Source organism: Dipodomys spectabilis, unplaced genomic scaffold (genome assembly GCF_019054845.1).
Source record: "Dipodomys spectabilis isolate Male_0828 unplaced genomic scaffold, ASM1905484v1 ptg000095l, whole genome shotgun sequence".
In the NCBI taxonomy this organism is placed as follows: domain Eukaryota; kingdom Metazoa; phylum Chordata; class Mammalia; order Rodentia; family Heteromyidae; genus Dipodomys; species Dipodomys spectabilis.
The window spans coordinates 32,880,639-32,900,242 of record NW_024870772.1 but is presented as its reverse complement, the minus strand read 5'-3'; the positions used below and the strand labels follow the sequence as shown (position 1 = coordinate 32,900,242).

Genomic DNA, 19,604 nt, shown 5'->3' with positions numbered 1-19,604 from the left:
TTCCCATCCCACCCTCCTGAGCTAGGAAGCAGAGAGCAAAGAGAAGACCGGAGAAAAATCTGCAACTGTGCTCAATAATGCTCCCTTCTGCCCTAGCTGTGTCAGAGAAGTTATAATGAGTTTTATTGAGAATAATGTCTCAGGCTCTCTTAAAAGAGGAATTGGAAACATGCTACGTGAGGTAACTTTACTTGTGAAACATGGGGCCTTTTGTAGAGATGGCAGTGATCAGTGGTAACAACATCATATGGCAGGAATGCCAAGGCCTGGGGCTAGCAGTGGGTTGGGGACCATTACATCCCTGGACATAGGGCTGAGGGTCAGCAGCAGAGGATGGATGAGTTGTGTGCTTTAATACATCCATGTGGCTTATGCTTCTCACCTTGTTTACAATAGTATTTCAGTCCAGTAGAGCCAGGGCCTGGGCAATCACTGAGAAAAAAAAATCTGCGGTCAGGGGTAGAGTGGGAGGAATCACATGTGACTACCTTCACAGTGTGTTCCAGTCTCCTTTCTGAACCCATCTGTTGACAGATGCATTTCAAACTACTCTGAATTCCATGAGGGTTGGTGGAAGGGTAGGACCTCTGGATTCTAAATATGGAGAATGGAAAACTAAATAACAGAGACCATGGGGGTGGGGAGAATCATAGAATCACAGGCTCAAAAGCATTGTAAGTCTTGAAGGCAAATCTTGGTGATACTGGGACCCATTTTTTCCTCTGCCATTTGGACTCCTAAGGAATTTGATCAGTCCTCCTTGGGGTGATGCAGGCCCCTAAGAGTGCCTGGCATTTCTTCAGCCAGGCCACTCAAGATGCAGGCATTCCAAATGCCCTGTGAGTGAGTTTCTCTGAGAGGAGATTAACCTGACTGGAGGAGAGGTTACTGTGGGGAATGACAGAAGCTCTCAGACAATAGACTCCCTGACTGGAGACCAGGGAATGACTGGATCATTCATTTTTAGACTCCCAGTGCCTAGCAGAGTGCCTGGCACATTTGTTTGCTGAATGAGAGAATGACTAGAAACATTTCATATCAAATGATGCATTGTTATTTACAAAGTAATTTATTTCCCATGCATGAACTCATACTCACAAGTGCCCCTACTTTACCCATGGAAGGTAGACGAGACTGTTTTACAGATGAGATCACATAGCTGTTGGTTGGAAAGATAGTTTTCAGACCCAAATCCACTGACATTTTTATAAACGTATCTTATTGAGCCTGCCCTTCCTAAAGGACTAAAATACAAATAAGCCACTTAGGTGGCTGTGGCTTCTGCATCCTGATCCTAAAATCTGGCTACATATATTTTTTTCACCTAACTCTCTCAATGATGGCATTATTTTCTGCTATTTTAAACTCAACTCAATTCCATTACCAGTTAAATACAATTTGAGGATTAAGCCAGTTACCAGGAGAATCCACATATAATTTGTAGTAGCTCTTTCCTGATACAGATTTGGCATGATAATACTTTTGTATCCAACACAGTTTTTTGTAATTTCAATTAAGTATATTGTAGCTTTTGTGACCCTGGGTCTTCAAGAGACACATGTTCAAACATTCTCACAACTTAATGAGATCCTTGTTCCTGCTGAACTTCTACGACCTTATTGGAAATCAATGGTTGTTTTCAGATCCTCATAAGGTAATGTTTGAGGAGACCTGGACGAAATCACTCTACGCCATGGTTTGAAATTGCAGGATGTGGAGAGCGTGCTGTAATTAAAATGAATGCTTCGGGTGCGAGACATGTTCTATTTTAACTCTGTGCATACTGCGCTTGAGGGAATTTCTCCATGCCCAATTATTTCCTCACCAACAACTGGCACGATCACAGCACTCACTCCTGGTAGCTAGCAAGCAGGTACCGGGATCGCCTAACTCTCGGGCTGCCGCTGGGCTAACGCCACTAAAAACAGAGTTCTCCTTTCCTAGTAACGGTTGCTACGGGGGACGTGGCTTCGAGTCCCACAAGGACGCGTTCTGCTGCCCCTTCCCCCGCCCCCCATCTCCTGAGTGTGAACTACATTTCCCATGATGCTCGAGGGTGCTCTCCGTTGTGACGCACGCGGTGTCCGCGGAGGGAGGGAGGGAAGCCGGGGGCGGCGACTGCGGGGAGGGGGGGCGCACTCTCCCGGTGTCCCCTCCGCGCGCGAGGCTGCCGCCGCCGCCATGTTGGTTTGAAAGGCGATGACAGGAGGCGGCTGCGGCGTGTGGGACGGCTGAGAAGTAGGGGGGGGAGGAGGAGGGGAGACGAAGCTCTGAGTGGGAACTATTCTGGGGCCGAGGAGAGGGAGGACCCGGCCGCTTCCGGAGAGCAGCCCCAGTCGGCGTCGGCGGAGCTCGCGAGGCCGGGGAGGGCAGGGGGAAGGCGGAGCCGCGGGAGGCGGAGGCAGCGGAGCCGCGCCGCGGAGCCGGAGACGATGCGCCCCGACCCTCGCAGCTGCTCGGCGGCGCCCGCGGCCTGAGCCCCCGGCTCGCGCGCGGCCTGAGTCCCCGGAGGGGGCCGTCCGGGGTGGCCCCCTGCCCGGCCTCGAGCGCCTCGAGCGCTCGCCGTCCCGGCTTTCTCTCCGGCTCCCAAGTAGTTAAATGCCCTTGAGCGCGGGTTTCCGCGGCCCGGCTCTCCGCCCCGGCGGCGCGAGTTGAGCTGTTTTCCCCCGGCTCCCCCAGCCCGCGGCCGAGCGCGCGGGGCTCCCGGCCGGGCTCGCTGCTCTGCGCGGCCGGCGCCGGCCCCAGCTCGGCGGCCACTCACCGCTCACGCGTCCATGTGTGGCCACATAGTTATCTGTCTACATCCACGCCGGGGCATTTTTCTCCTGCTTAATGAGGACTTGACTCGGGAACGAGTGTGAATCATTGCCGGGGCTGGGAAAGGAGGAAGGCGGATTTAACCCCCTCCCACCCCGCTCCATGTCCGTGTGTCACTCGGCTCCGTCCACCTGGCGCGGCCGGTCCTGGGGCTGCTGCTACTGACGACGACGACGACGACGACGACGGGGACACGGGCTGCCGGCTGTCCTGAGAGTTTCCCCGCTCCGGCCACTGGGCTCCTGGGGATTGTTCTTCGCACAAGAACCTGGGCCAGGCAGACACTTGAGCTCCGAAATAACTTCATTTTTCTAAATTGTTTTGGAAAGCACATCTCGAACCAATCAGGATTGTGAAGATTTTTTTTTTTTTAATTTCGAAAACTTGAAGACTTTCTGATCGTGTGCGTGTGTGTGTTTTCGGCGTCACCCATCGGGTCTCTATCAAACCGGCAAGATGTCCAGTAATGTCCCCGCGGATATGGTAAGTGTATGATAAGTGATGACACTGATTTAATTGTGGTTTCTAATCTTTCATCGGGAAGGACGCCGGCGCGGGGCGATTTGCCGGACACGGTCGAAAAAAAGCCACCGTGCTGGGAGATTTGGAGAAGTTGACACTTCTGGTTTCCCCCTTTTATAAAGTACTGTTTTTAATAACCGACTTTTCTCGTCTGGTTGGGGGTTCAAAGTGTTCAAAGGCAATGGAGAAGTCGGGAAATGTTGCTAGGGCCCCACGGGGGAGGAAATTGCTCCCCATTTGGCTGGAAGCCTCTGAGCACTTGGATTTTAACGCTTCAGAAAACGTCAGTGACAGCAGAGCGAGGACAGGCGTCGTTCTGGAGACGTCGGTAGACTGGGACCGGGGACTCTTAGTCAGTGACCCAGAGGCGATCATAAATGTAGTGGATTCAGACTTGACAGTTTCCAAGAACAGCGATTCCCACCTTGTTAGGGAACAGTGGAGTCGAATTTGCTGTGAGCTTTCGGAAGTATCTGGATGAACAAGGGGGACGAATGAAACATTAAAGATGTTCAGACTTTTCACCAACCTAGGCTGACTGGAGTTGGCACTGCGATCAGGGCTTCTTAGTAACAAATATTTGACCCACGTTACATTTTAAAGGGAATGAAACATTTATTAAGCCTTGATCACTCAGTGCTGAGAACTTGAAACAAAAAAAAAAAATACCGATTATTGACGCTTTTCCTTTGGTTTCGGAAGGTTAAGGTTTTGAGTAGATTGACTTAACAGTTATGGTGCAGGCTGTCGGGGCTGGGGGTGCGTTTGTGGGCGTGTAGATTCCACTTTGCAGTCCTAAGGACACAGGATGCAGAAAACAAGAACAGGAATAATCCTGCTTGTGAAAGAATTGCAGTTAATGTGATTATGCTCCCACGGTTGGCATTTGAATGCTTGTAGATTCCAGGGGAAAAAAACATACAATTAAATTTTACCAATGATTAAAATTATTTTAGTCATCTATTTTTGTAGGAAGAAACCTTTACAGATTAAAAAGAAAATTACATGACCTTGGTTTAAAGACATTTTTGCTTATGTTTGCTTTTCCATTTAATGCACTACATAGCCACCTACTCTTGGCACCTGAGTTTTCTTTTCCCTCCTGGGTACACCTTGGACAATAGTCCCCTGCCCGGCAGAGTAGCTGACTGGTTGCCTTCACACTGCTCTTGAAGTTGCCTGGAGAGGTCTCTAGACAGAGCTGGGAAATAGCATTTCCCCGTGCTTGATGAGTGATCTGATCTGTGGGCTCAATCGCCTCTGGCAAAGATTTGCTATCGCCTCCATTTTCTATCCTCATGCACAGTGCAGGTCACCGGAGTACCATTTATCCTGTCACAGAAGTTGTAATGGAATAGATTTGTGGCATTAAAACAGTGCCAGTCGTTGCTTTAGGCCTAAGGAAGAAGAAAAGCGAGAAAGTACTAGCATCAGTAGCAAATTGAGATGATTTGGGGAATACCCTTTTTAAGTGAGAGGAAGGGTTTGGAAGCTGTGCTGGGATCTGGGGACTGGGAAGTAGGGGCAAGGCTTTATTAATATCTGCAATTATAAAATCTGGCTATTTGTCTTAGACTATGTTAGGGCCTTGATTCTGTGGTGCTTTGAGATCCCTTGATTAAAGGTGATATGCAAGGGCAAAGCAGTATTATGTAATAAACATATAATGCCCCAATGATGCTATTTCACAGTGGGTATTGAGGTATGTCAGTTTGTTTTGGATGTTTTTGGTGTTTCATGTTTAACTTACTGGAAGTTAAGATTGTTATTTGCCTTTTTTAAACCTGTATTTACTATTTACTTGCATTACATTTTTTTTTGCCTTACAAATGTCTTTATTTGATATGTGCCTTAAGAAACCTTAACTTTTTGAAATATACTAAACATTGGCTAGAAGTTGATTAATGTTTCATATTTGTTAAACTTCCCATGACAATAATTGAGTTAATTTGAGTTTATATTCATGAACAATTTAGCACTCTTTGAATTTGAAAAGCTAATCTCACCACCCCCACATCTTTTCAGAAATTAACATTTCCCTCACTGTAAACTCTAAAGTGATGAGGGTGTGAGCTGTTACAGTCTTTTAAACTTGCATGTACAAATGCATACATTTTGCAGAGTTGTACAATGTTAAGCTTTCTGTGTGCTGAAAGCTCCTTTGAGATATTTAGAAACAAATGTAATGCTCTTTTACATTTTAATGGTGCTTGTTGGAAAATCCTGTCCAGGAGAATAGGGTAGGGTGGTGAAGTTATAATCTGTCATGTTTTCATTAGTGATATTCTTTCAAGAGTTACAGTAATTGTTAAATCAATTGCTGTTTTTGATGCAATTTGATGACAATGCTTATGACTCACTTTAAAATCAATATTTTAGCATCCAGGTTTTGTTTCATAAATAGACCTCACATTTCTCCCATTGCAATTTTATTTTTAAACAATTGATACATTTTTGTGTTTAAGGGGTCTCATTTTGTATAATCCACAGGAATCAAGTTATGCTAATAACTAGTTTGCATGAAGATATTTGACTGGGTAGCTAAGGCAGTAATTTTACTTTCTGGACTGGGAAAGTTATAAAAATAAAGTCTTATATTTTAAAAAGTATTTTATACAACATTTAGGATACCACTTAGAGCTTTGGGCTAAAATTATACTTTATGACACTGATTAGGTTGGAAACTACTACCTAAGAAATTGTGTGAGAACAATGGCAAAGATTTCAGTTGCTAAAACAGCTAAAAGCACCGAATCTTAAAACAAAACAAAGCACGTTGAAATTGTTAGAGATATAAGAATTTTTTAGTCTAGGGTTAAATAAGAGAACAATACATCTTTTTTCTCCCAGTATGTGTTGTGTGCTTAATATTCAAATATATTTTAATTGTAATTTTTGTTATAGCTCTTTCTACTCATGGAAGAAATATTGGAGCCCTCTTGTGGACAGGAAGTTACTAAAATGAATTTCCTTTTAAAGAGAACTTTTATCACTTTTCCAAGTTAAAGCAAAATGACATATGTAGGGTATGAGAGGAAAAGACCTAGAGAATAGCACATTCTTAATAATGAGTTAAAAATACCTCAATATAATTGCTCCTGTTTATCTTATTTTCTCTCATTAGATTCATTTCAACTCTTTTTTTTTTTTTTTTTTTTTTGTTAGTCGTGGGGCCTGAACTCTGGGCCTGGGCACTGTCCCTTAGCTCTTCAGCTCACGGCTAGAGCTCTACCACTTGAGCCACAGCGCCACTTCCAGCTTTTTCTGCTTATATGATGCTAAGGAATCGAACCCAGGGCCTCATGCATGCAAGGCAAGCACTCTACCACTGAGCCACCTTTCCAGCCACTCATTTCAACTCTTAAGTTGGGAGATATTATGAAGCTAAAGAGTTTTACATATATAAAGAATAACTTCATACATAATGAATCTCTAATTGACTGTTTCTCTAAATTGTTTTAGTTGATTGTGTCTTATGTTTGGTGTTTTGAATTCAACATTTTATTGAGAAAACAACTTCCCTCAACCTTGAACTCTGAATGCTACCCAGCTCATTTCTCTTAGCCCAAGTAGGATTACACTTTCTGTGAATCATATTTCTTCAGTACTTTTGACATTCTTTTTACACTTATATCAAATTTATATGGAAACATTGTTTACTTTTTTTGCTAAGGAAGTGTTACTAAACTCTTTGTTACCTTTTAAAAAATGTAAATATTGTTCCCTACCACTGCTAGCAAATATGAAGTTAATGTTATCTGTGTATTAATTTGAGTATGAAAAGTGTAATATTAAAGTTTGAACACAAATTATTGGATTTAGTGCTGATGGCTCTTGTAGTAAATGTGTTTTAGAAGGCTGAAACATCTAATTTCGTATGCCATTTAAATTTTAAATTCCTCTTTGAGGGAGAAATGAAAGTAACTAGGGTTGATGGTCATCTAGGCACTTTGGATAATACCATTCTGAATCAGTGAATTTTCTGAAGACATGAAAGTTGTGGTTTGAAATAGCCCAACCTAACAAGTTTTGTTATTCTCTTAATTTAAGTGGAATATCCTACATGTCACTGTGTGTGTGTGTGTGTGTGTTTGGGGGGGATAGGGTCTTATCATGTAGCTCAGTCTTATCTCAAAACTCACTATGTACTCCAGACTGGCCTCAAACTAGATACCTCAATGCCTCAGCCTCCCAAGTGTTGGGATTATAGGTATGCATCACCTTGCCCAGGTTAGTTTAATTGGTTTTTAATGTCTTAGAATCATTATTTGAATAATACTGATTCTGCTTAGTGTTTACTGCATACACTGTGCAGTTACATACGTACTACATTGCATACTACCCTGTGTTACATAGTTTTATTATTAAGTCTAGAAGGCTCTCCTCAACTCTTGGTATAGATTGTAAGGTTTTATATGTAAACTCAATAGTTTATAGAGTGAGGCACTGTGAGGCAAGTCAGTTGAGATGTGAGAGTAAAAATATTATTACTTCTGAGTACTTTGTGCTCCCAAAAGTGAGAATGAGCTCTTGTATTATTACATAGAATTGCTCTGAGATTGCCTAGATCCACACTGGAGGGGTTACATAAGTGGGGTTTTCTGAGGGAAGGCATGGGAATGACATAACTTTCTCAAAGTTTCCAAATCTTTTTATTATATAGTAACTTTAAAAATACTTTTTAAAAAAATTCTGTGATATTTGGTTTTGACATGACAGGATTTTACTGTCAAAGAATTTGAGTTGTAGAATTTAAAGATGAATTCTATGCTTATTACAAAACATGCTGATTCTTGTCTAGCAAGCATTTTTGAGCAAACTAATTTGTCTCATTATGGCAGAATTGGGATTTTATTATTTTTATTTTGTCAGGACAAGGGTTTGAATTTAGAATCTTGCAATGGCTATGTAAGCATCCTACCACTTGAGCATGCCTCTAGCCCTATGTGTTTTAAATCCTAGGTGAGAATGTATCTGCTTTACAGAAGAAACCATTGCTCGGGAAAGAAACTTTTGAAAGCATATTTAGATATTTACAATCCATTGGGTGAAAATTGTCTTTTGTGTAAGGAATTCCAGTGGACTTTGGGCCCGCAGAAAGCAACACATTTTATTTAGGGAATATAAGACTTTAGTGACAATTCATATCACAACTTATTTTTAATAAAAATTTTACATATTAAGGAAAAGTTTTATACAGATTTGGTAAGCTTGTGATGGGTTGTACTATATGAATCTATGAATCTGCATGACCTAGACTTTTCAGTTATGACAAGATAGCTCTTAAAGCTATATATCAAAATTGATTGAATTTCACAGACTGTGAAACCCAAAATTTTACAGAATAGGCATGCTCAATAATAGTGCTCTTGTTTACTGTATTATCAAGAATATTCTTAAAATAATTTTGTTGTTATTATTAAGGTGTTATACAGCCGGGTGCCAGTGGTTCATGCCTGTAATCCTAGCTACTCAGGAGGTTGAGATCTGAGGATCATGGTTCAAAGCCAGCCCAGGCAGGAAAGTCTGTGAGACTCTGATCTCCAATAAACTATTCAGAAAATGGAAGTGTTGCTGTGGCTCAAGTGGTAGAGTGCTCACTTTTAGCTGAAGAGCTGAGGGACAGTGCCCAGGCCCAGAGTCAGAGTTCAAGCCCCATATCCGTCAAAAAGAAGTGTTATAAAGAGGGGCTATCAGATAATAAGTACATGTCCTTTCTGGGGCAGTGTCACCTCTTTCTTTACTTCCCCTCAGTTTCCCCCTCCCTGCCCACAAGTTACATAGGTCACTTTCCACATAGTATACACTGATAGTATGATTGCATTTGTTCACCCTTTGTCCCTCCCTTTCTGCCCTCCTTACTTTACCCTCCCCAGAAGAAAAAAAAACCAAAGCAAAAAACAGACACTGCCACCAACAACAAAAATAATTAAGGATTGTAAAAGAACTCAAAATAATAAAGTAAAAATTAAAACATTTTTATCTTTTTAATTTGTAATTTAGTATGAGTCCTACAATAAACATATGATTCATAAGCAGAAACACATACTGAAAATATGTGCTCAATAAAGTATTTTATAGTTAGGAATGTTCAGTCAAACAATTTAAAAGCCTCTCTGAAATTTAGGGTGGCCTACACTCTGTGGTGTGGTGTTTATTTCATGGACTCGGTCCTATTTATTTTGGTTGTTTAGTATTTCATTTTTTCTGTGGATGGTGGTGGTGGTTTCCATTTCTTAGCAGTGTTTTACAGAGTTTTTTTTTTTTTTTTTAAAGGGAGAGGAGGAGTTGGGGGTGAGAGGGGAGTCTAGACTATATTGACCTAGGCTGACAGAACTCCTGGACTTAAGACAGCCTCCTGAGTGTCTGGGACTACAGGCTTGTACTACCACACCCAACAAGACACAAATTATTGGTTGTGTAAAACTTGGTAAGTTCATTTAACAATACAAATTGCACACGTGGCTTTACTTTGAATTCAAAGACAGAGAGCTAATGGTTGTTGTAAACTTATTTACCAGCCAGATGTGTGACATTTTACCTAGAATTTCATTTCAGCACAGTGACAAGGTTAGTCTTCTTCAGAAAGGAATAAAGTTTGCCAAGGGAACCCAGCAGAGTCTCGGGGAAGATGGAGGAGTTCTTTATAGGGATTAGGCTAGGCTGAATGATTTGAATTAGAAACTGGAGGATTGAATTGATTCCGGATTGAATGTTAGCACACATGAAGGGGAAGTCAGTTGGCATTGATGGCTTTCAGTCTGTTTAGGAGGTGGAAGAAGGAAGGAGGCTGGGGAAGTCTACCATGAAACACTGTTAGCACTCAGAAAAAAGAAGTGTAGTTCTTTTAGAGTTGTGATGTGGCCTGGGGAGAAACTGTTGCCAGTTGATCTTTATTGGTTATGTCATTGTCTTTCAGACACCTATACCGGTCTATTATTAAAGGAGCTCATTTTTAGTTTCTCACACCTAGCTTTGGAGAAACTAAGAAATTTAGTTGAGATGAAATGGAGGTATGGCCCATGTGGTAGAGTGCCTGGGCCCTAATGGGAGACCCTCAGTTCAAACACCAGTTCTGGACCAAAAAAGGAGTAGGGGAGAGTGTTGAGCTCACTCAGAAAAAATGTTGTTTGAGTGGAAATATGGGTCTGGTGGCATAGTGATAAGCATTCTGCATGCTTCCCCTCCATACCTGAACAAACCTTGCTACTCCCTTGGCACATTTTCCTAAGAAGTAGCTAGATTCCTTCTCAATACCTTGCTGCCCCAGGCATAGAGATGAAAACCATTGGAAAAAAAACCACCAAAAACCATTGAAACCTTGTAACATATTTTGTAACTCTAGAATTATAATATTTTAATGAGCACTGGTTGCTTTACTTATTGAAGTTAAAGAGTTTCCTTTAAGTTTATTGGAACTTTTTAATTCTTTTGTGGCTTGTGGGTGAAGGTCTCAAAGATAGAGCAGATTGCCATATCTGCCCTGTCTCCAGGATGTCTCCAGGATCTTTACTTTCAGAGACCAGACAAAGTAAAGGATTGGAGGTTTGATTACCAGGTGAAAGTACACATTCAAGAGGAAGTTCAGGCTTCTCAAGATTTTGTATGGCTGTGTTATGACAAACTTCAATGGAGGAAAGGATTTATAAGTTAATGTGGAGGAAAAGTTAAGGAATTTCAGGATTAGAGTTCACTCCCCCCTGTTCTACTCTCCTATGGGGTGTTTGGCTGTGTCGTGATGTTAGGTACATGACAAGAAAAGCAATTTTTCAAAACTAAAATGGTACAGAGGTACCTTAATAAGGAAGCAAAGTTATCTGTGGTGGTCTTCCTCAGCCCTGATGGGCCCAGCCTGTTTTGGGTTAGTCTGCTGTGATAAAGCGTTGCTGTTGCCCTCTAGCCAGAATGCCCTTTTCCTTTTTCTTCTTCTGTGCCTATCTATCCTTTACTTTTTATGTGTGTATTTGTTACACAGTGTTCCTGTAAACTTAACTCTTTGAATATATTCAAATCTAGTAGCATTTTTATGGTCTGTTTTCTATAGGCAGTTTCTATGACTGAATTTATTTTATGATTATATTTTCAGAAGAAAATGTTCTTCCTGCTGAACAAAGTTGTTGATGTTTGGCATTATATCTCATATATGTACTTAAATTAAGATGGCAATTTATTGTGTCAAGACAAAATGTTCTCATGATACTGCTTAATTTTCTTCAACATAAAATAACTGGTTTTGTCTTAGAACAATTCCTGTTGGTTATATTTTTCAACTTAGGTCATATATACCCATTATGAGCATCACTTATGAAAAAGTATAGAACCACATTGTAATTTTTTGAACTGATTCAGGTAGATGTATATAAATTATTTAGCTAATTTCCATACTGTTGAGCATTGTTTTTAGTCAGTTTTCTGTTTTATTCAGTTTTCTGAATACTGCATATCCAGTGAATAAGTGAGGAAGGAAGGGAGGGAGGGAGAGGAAGAGAATGAGAGAAGTAGAGGAAGGGGAACTATAACTAAATCTGCTCCTTAATAATGTCTTTATGAGGGTTGTGTCATAGTAATCATCTCTTAAAGGTGGACTTATCTCATTAGGGAGATTAACTTTCCAATACATTTTGGATTTAGGGAAATTATTTAAATCACAGCAGACACTATCATAAAAATGATATAATGGGGATATTCTTAAATATATGTTTGTGTCTTTATCTGTCTTACTGTACCAAAAGATATATGTTAAGTTTTTTAGTGGATAGGGAGGAAGATACATATTTACTAATTTTAAAGTATTCTTGAATTTTCAAATGATTTTTTTCACTTATGCATTATATATGTATATATAATTTAGATATACATTTATACAAATATACAATATATTTATATGCATATATAATATGTAATACTTGTTATATGCTATATAAAACATTTCACACACACATATATATAGATATATAGATATAATTTTTCCCCCTTGAAACCCGGTCTTACTGTATCCAGTCTGGTTCAATATGTGGCTACCCCAGACTGGCCTCTAATTCTATATCCTCCTGCTCACCCTCCTGATTGCTAGGATTACATGTGTGAACCACCACACCTGGCTGCACAGGCTTTTTTAATATGCTAGATACTTCAAATGTTTACACTTTTTGTTCGTGGAAGAAATTACTTAGCAATTTTAATTTCTTGTAAAATCTTTGGCAGATTTAGTTATTAAGATTACATTGATCTCATAAACTGAACTGGAAAATGTTTTTTGAGTTCTCTGTTTTTTGAGTTTGTGTATGCTGATTTTATTTCATCCAAAAGTAGTTAAAAGAATTCTGTGGGGAAGCCACCTGGAAGTGTTCTTGTAAATAGTATTGATTCTATCTCCTCATTACATGCAGGACTATTCACATTTTCTATGTCAGTTTTGACAAGTTTTATAAAAGAATTTAGTCCATAAAATGTCTAGAAAATGGAAAAAGTTTTGTCCATTTCATGCACATTTTCCAAGTTGGTGTCAGGTTTTTCACAATGTCTTTTATCATTTTGACATTTATAGTATTTATCACGTTTGCTTCTTTGCTTATTGGTAATTTGTGATGCCTTGTCTCAGTGTTTTCAAGGAGCCAATTTTTAAAATTATAATTTTACCTTCTGCTTTTACCTTTACTTCTACTTTAAAAAACGAAATGCTGATGTTTTGAGTTTGAACAGAATGTAGGTCTTGTAAGGATCTGTAGTCTGGGATCCTCAATTCCTGCCTAACTTTGACAATTCTAGTTTTTGTATTTTGGTTCTCCTGAGATTGATAGAAGCTCTGGGATGCTGTTCTCTCCTTGCTCTTGCTTTCTACTAGTAATTGACAAACACCTGCTGGAAAAGGGTAGGGGAGATCTTCCCCTTATGCTTTCCTTTAAGGAACCCTTGGCTCCTCCTTTGCTGTATTGGTTTCTCTCCCTCTCTTCAAATAGTGGGAAATTTGATCTGATATTACTGTTCTCTCATGATGGGACTTTGTTTCAGTTTTTGTTGTGTTGTTGCCCTACAGTATTACCAGTAAACATCCCCCCCCCCATTCTTTTATGGCTAAGAACAACTAAAATTAAGTATATAATTGTGTTGCTTTTTATGGTGCCATCAGCCAAGCATTAAATCCAACATATCTATGGGTCAACATTAATACTTCTCTTTTCCACATTACTATATCAGTGAATCAAGAATATATGGATCCCATGCACTTCTCTTCATCTCCACACTGCCAGCCTAGTGCAAGTCTGTCTCTCAGACTCCTGAATTAGTCTTGATACGAGTCCTACTTCAGTCCACATTTCTCTTGTAATACTTTGTCCAAAGTAGCTTGAATGTTTCCACTGAAGAATAAATTTTCATCAGGTAAAACTGCAGCTCTTACCATGACCCTTCAGGATTTTGAGTAATTTGTTTCCTGCCTATCTTCAGGATTTTATCTCTTTTTTATTTAATACGCTTCTGTCATACAAATCCTCACACATAAGGTAAGCTCTTTCCCACGATGCTAAATGCTTGAACATACCAGATGCTTTGCTATGGGCCCTTGTCAGTGGGCTTTTCTATGCATGGGTGGTACCTTCTTTGCTTTTCTCTCCCGCTACTTCTCTTGACCACACCTAAGGTTTCTGTTTGACCTTATCCATATCATGTATTACATCTTTTAATTCTTTGATTTCTCTTCCTTAGTAGGCCATAGATAGGTATTTTGTTTTTCTTTTGCCTCAAAAACTAGTATTAGTACTTGTTTTTGTTTTGTTTTTAATATGGTAGGCTCTTTATAAATGTTTTTGGAGCTGGATGCCAGTAGCTCACACTTTTAATCCTTGCTATTCAGGAGGCTGAGATCTGAGGATTGAGGTTTGAAACCAGCCTGGGCAGTTAATTCTTATCTCGAATTAGCTACCAAAAAGCTGGAACTGGAGCTGTGGCTTAAGTGGTAGGGCACCAGCCTTGAGCAACAAAGCTTGCACCCTAGGCCCTGAGTTTAAGCTTCAGGATTGGAAAAAAATAATAAGTTTTTGGGTTAAAGGAGTCAGTGACTAACAGGTACCATAATGAAAATGCAGTGTTACCTGCATTTTATTGATGAGGAAGGTAAAGTTCAGTGATATTTGGTAATTTTCCTGAAGCTAGCTAGCTGTGTGTTTTGTTTTATTTTGTCATATTGGGTTTTTTCCCCCTGAGTTTTCAACCATTCCTTACTTTCTTGATGTCTATGGTTTTTTTATCTTTAAGTTGATAGTCATGATTATATTAATAATGATATTTCACCTCTAACTTCTTGTCTTTTCTTAGTATCTAGGTAATAACCAAAAGACTGAACTTTATAATGGAAGTTAAGAAAATGTTAACTGAAGTTTAGTGCTTTTAATAGTCCTTAAATATTTAAAGCTATGTGCTCCACAAAATTTGTCTATGATGCCATAATCTAGGTATGATCCCCATTTTGCAGATAAGAAAGCAAATACATGATAAGAAAGCAAATACATGGAGTCTATAAGCACTTTGCTGGTAACTGGCAAATCTAGGTTTCAGATCCAGGCAGTTCTGTTTCCAGAGCCTGTTCTGTCATAGTGTAATAACTGTATGACAACATCTAGGAATGCATATTGTGCTGTTAAAACCTAGACATAGTACAAATGTGAAGCAATTAGTTTCATATATGCATCTGGTCAAATTAAAGAACAAAAAGCAGCATTCAGTTAATGTAAATAAACTCAAATATCAAATAAAAAGTCTTTAATGTGTGGTTAAGTTTACCATTTGTTTTATGGTAATTACCTAATTTGTTGATTTAAGCAATGTCCCGTGTCTTTTGAATGAAGGAACAGAAGTAAATCAGAAAATAACTTAAAGGACAAAAACTTGATATAATATTTTAAATGTTAAATACTGTTTCATAAATAGGAGCCATGTGTAAAAATTCAGGACTGCAAGGTATCTGGGAGTATTGCAAACCTAGAGTTTATAAAAAGGCTGAATACCTGAGATTGGGTTAATTTCTGGTACATGTTTTGCAAGGTCACTAATACACTACTGTCACCAGATATTTTATTAGAAAAGTAATTAAAGATCATTTGTTGTGATGTGATGAGCTAGGATACACTATTGGACTTAACTCCAAACATTTTAATTCATCCTGTAATACTTTATTTGTAGAACCTTCTGTTTCTGAAGTGGTTGACATTTTTTTTATCCTTATTTTATCCTTTTTTATCCTTATAATTATCTATAGAAAAGTTCAGGAAGTGGGTTGGTAAAGGAGATTATTGTCCTGTGACAGAGTTGCAGGCTTTTCATCCCCTTTGACATTGTTGATCCCTCAATTCTTTGGGAGAGGGAACATATCCTTGTATTATTTCTAAGTGATTTAATTTGCTAACTTTTCCATTTCAAAGAAAATGATGACTCTAGTAAGAACATACATTGTTAAGAGAGGAGCTCTGACAAAGGAGGTCTACATATGTAATTTGCAGTGTCCTAGTGTCCTAAATCACCATTTTAAGTAACTGGTGGTTATCCAGAATCAACTGCAGAAAATAATTGTTATTTCAGGTCTTCTAAAGCCACAAATTGGTAGAAGAACCATTGTGACAACTTTATTAACCTGGACAGGTCTTGTTTTCCTAGGCAACTGTTTCCTTTGAACTCTATGGCAGTGTTTCTGTATCTCAGGACTTCTGAGATGAAGAAAAAAATCAGCAAAATAACCATACTCCATAATTTTTCTGCCCCAAAGGTAAATTACCACCTTTGCAGAGGATTTGAATGAAATCTTTCAGATTTTAACATTCACAGAGTCAGTAAGGTGTGATTATGCAACACTTCTTATTTTGCTCTTTTATTTTTTTGTCAGTCATGAGGCTTGAACTCTGAGCCTGGGTGCTATCTCTGAGTTCTTCAGCTCAAGACGAGTGCTCTACCACTTGAGGCACAGCGCCATTTCTAGTTTTTCTGGTGGTTAATTGGAGATAAGAATCTCACAGACTTTCCTGACCAGGCTGACTTTGAACTGCAGTCCTCTCAGTCTCCTGAGTTTTTAGGATTATAGGTGTGAGCCACTGGCACACACTTAACACTTCATTTTTTATGAGAAATGTTTTATTTGCATCTATACTTGCTCTACTTGTTTCTCCTGGATTATTCTGTGAAATTCCACTTATGTGTTATTCATAAGTATTTCTAGATGTATTACATATTTTATATAATACACATTTTTAAAACAACTATATTCTCATTGTTCCTTAAAATGAGTGGTAATTACCTAATATTATAAAACATACATAAGAAAATAAAGCTCTATGCTGCCTTTTAGTAGTTTGAAAAACAGTTAAAAAATGTGTTTAATAGTAAAGTGATTTTTGTCCAGAGAAATATCCTTTGGGTGATCGATTATCTTTGAAACGTCTAGTTTTAAAAAAAAAAAAAATTTCCTGGGAGGAAAAAGAAGAAAATAAACATTATTTATACTCATGGTCAAGTGACCTAAATAGTTCTTTTTTTCCTTGCTCTTTATATAAGAGATTAGTTACTTAAATAATTAATGTGAAGTGTCTCTGAATTCCTGTGGTTTTTGAAGGCTTTACAGATATATTAAATTTCTCTTCCTGAGTAAAAAGGATGTGTGTGATAGTATCTTTTATTCCTGGGTTAGTCTAAATTTAGACTTCTTGATCATGAATTAGAAAGCTTGTGAGAGATAGAGTATGACTGTTTTCTTATTTTAGCTTTTTTTGCCCCCGAATTTCTTTTCACTCCTTGATGCAGTGAAGGCTGAGTGCAGAGCTAAATGTTGGTGTGATACAGCTTCTAGCCCAGAGAATTTGTGCATAATAAATTCTATCCTTGGGACTTGAAATGAGAGCCCAAAATAAAATTTCTCAATGAACCACACTAATTTGCTAACTGGCAGCTGTATCAAATCTTAAAAATAAACTTTTGCCAACAGTTCGAGCTAGAACAAGTTACTTTTTATAACTTAGACTGAATAGAAGCACTTTTAAGACATTCTGTGGATCAAATCTAATTTTGAATCTGTTTCTTACAGAAAAAAATTTCTCTGGCTGGTTGCTATTTATCTAGCTCTGCTCTTGTTTCTGTCAAGCCTGACTTGGTTGGTATTGCATGTACATGTCAAACTGTATTTAAATATTCCATTTAACAAACCTGATTTTATTATTAGTCTTCCACTGATTAGACTTCATTATCTTTGATTATGTTCTACTTTTAGAGTTGGATTACAAATTATACTTAAAAAAAATTATAAAATAGTATAGAATGCCAAGAGACTAGTTGTAATTCTAGCAACTCAGGAAGCTAAGATCTGAGGATCAGGGTTCACTGCCAATCTGAATGGGAAACTGTGTGACTCTTAGAAACTGTGACTTTTATCTCCAGTTAATCACCAAAAAAAGCAGGAAGTTAGAGATGTGGCTCAAATGGCAGAGTGCTAGCTATAGGCAAAAAACTTAAGGGACAGTGCCCAAGCTGTTGTTTTTAAGCCCCGGTACTGGTAGCATAGGCACACTGGTGGAGTTTTTGTCTTTAGAAATTGTTGCAAACACCTAATATAATTTGTGCAACATCTTGAATCAAGGTAAAATAAATAACTCCTAATTTACCTTTTGATTATTGATATAGCAGTCTCTGCTTTCTAGAGTTTAGCCAAGACTAAGGTCTTCAGATAGCAAAATATTAACACAGATTCTCGTAAAATATACTCCTAGATGTTTTCCAGAATTTAACATGGAGAATGTGTTTGCTTTTATTTTCCATGCTTTTGCTGGTATTTTAATGATTTCATAGTTCAAAAGTGATTTATCTTAGCCCATCATTTGAGATTCGCTTTAGGCACAGCACTCAGCTTCTGTGAATAAAAAACAAAACAAAACAGTTATTTTTCAGGAGACTATTATCTGAGAATAGAAGTTTGAAGCCAGCCTAGGCAGGAAAGTCTGTGAAACTCTTACTACCAAAAAACGAAGTGCAACTGTGGCTCAAGTGGTAGAACCTTAGCTTTGAGCAAAAAAGCTCAGATTTTAGTGCCTAATCCCTAAGTTCAAGCCCCAGGACCAGCACAAAAAAGCTAAAACAAAAACAAAAAGCTTTTGCTTGTTTCCAAAATTAAGTACTCTTAGCTCCATGAATCTATGCCATACTCTAAATAATTTCTTCAATACCACATGTGTTTGAAGGATAGAAGGAGTTTTACACCAGGTAGAATTTAAAGTTATATTTATACATGCCCTGCAGTTAAAATGCATTCATTCCAATATCATTCATCTAAGTCAGTCTGCTGACAGTGATATTAAAAATCCAAAAAGGGGGATGGAATTTCTAGCTAACATCCTGAAAGTTTAGGAGATGATATCCCTAAGCACTTAACCTAGTTAATCCTAAAAGGGTCATTGTGTGGCAAGTGATATTTATGGTGGACTCTTGTGAAACTGGTAATGTGATATTGAAGAAGAATGTCAAATTTACCTACATTAGGAATATATAGATAATTCAGCTGTCAAAAGTTGAAGTAGCCCCAGAAGGTAAAGAATGCTCCTTCACTGCAGTTATAGACTCTCCTACGCAGATCTTCACCCAGAGTTCCTCTGTGTTGTAATCTGATCAAGTGCTCTATGAGTGGCAGAGCCATTGTTTTAAGTTTGGAAATTCACAACTTAAAGGTAGATTTATGTGGAGACAATTTGGGAAGTACACAGAATCACCTCCAAAATACCAGCAACATTGTTGGAAGCTATATTTTGTACAGGTTGTAAGAACAATATGTGTTTGAGGCTAAAGCATCATTCAGATGAGCAAAATAAAATGAAGGATTGTGCTACTCATCCTAGATAAACACCTCAGTCGCTACTATGTTTGACCAGGGTTAGGCCAAATAATGTCTCAAGAGAACTAAAATGATCTTAAATATTTGCTCTACATGGATCTAAGAGAAGAGGAGTAAACAGATTTTCTTGTCAAAACATTTCTATATAGAAACAGATGCCTTACTAATTCATCTCTAAAGTAGACAAAATATTCCCTAAGTTACTATCCTCCTTTCCTCTTTTTTTCATTCTTCTTTCTTTAGGACAGTCTCATTATATATCCCAGGTTGGCTTTGAATTCTGATCCTCTTCCTTCTTCACAAGTACTAGGATTACAAGCATGAACCACCATGCCTGGCTTAATTTATTTCATGATTTTTCTGCAGCAGACATCTAAAATGGAGATAATAAAATTTTATTCATTCT

At 38.6% G+C, this 19,604-nt stretch overlaps 1 protein-coding gene across 1 annotated transcript in view; it reads left to right on the top strand.

Moving 5' to 3' along the window:
• The first annotated feature begins 2,288 nt into the window (after positions 1–2,288).
• The window catches only part of Ubl3 (ubiquitin like 3), a 56,935-nt gene continuing 39,619 nt past the window's right edge, over positions 2,289–19,604 (top strand). The window contains exon 1 of the mRNA XM_042685397.1: positions 2,289–3,300. Within this exon, the coding sequence (XP_042541331.1) occupies positions 3,274–3,300 (27 nt within the window). The 5' untranslated portion in view covers positions 2,289–3,273. The remainder of the gene's footprint in view (positions 3,301–19,604) is intronic.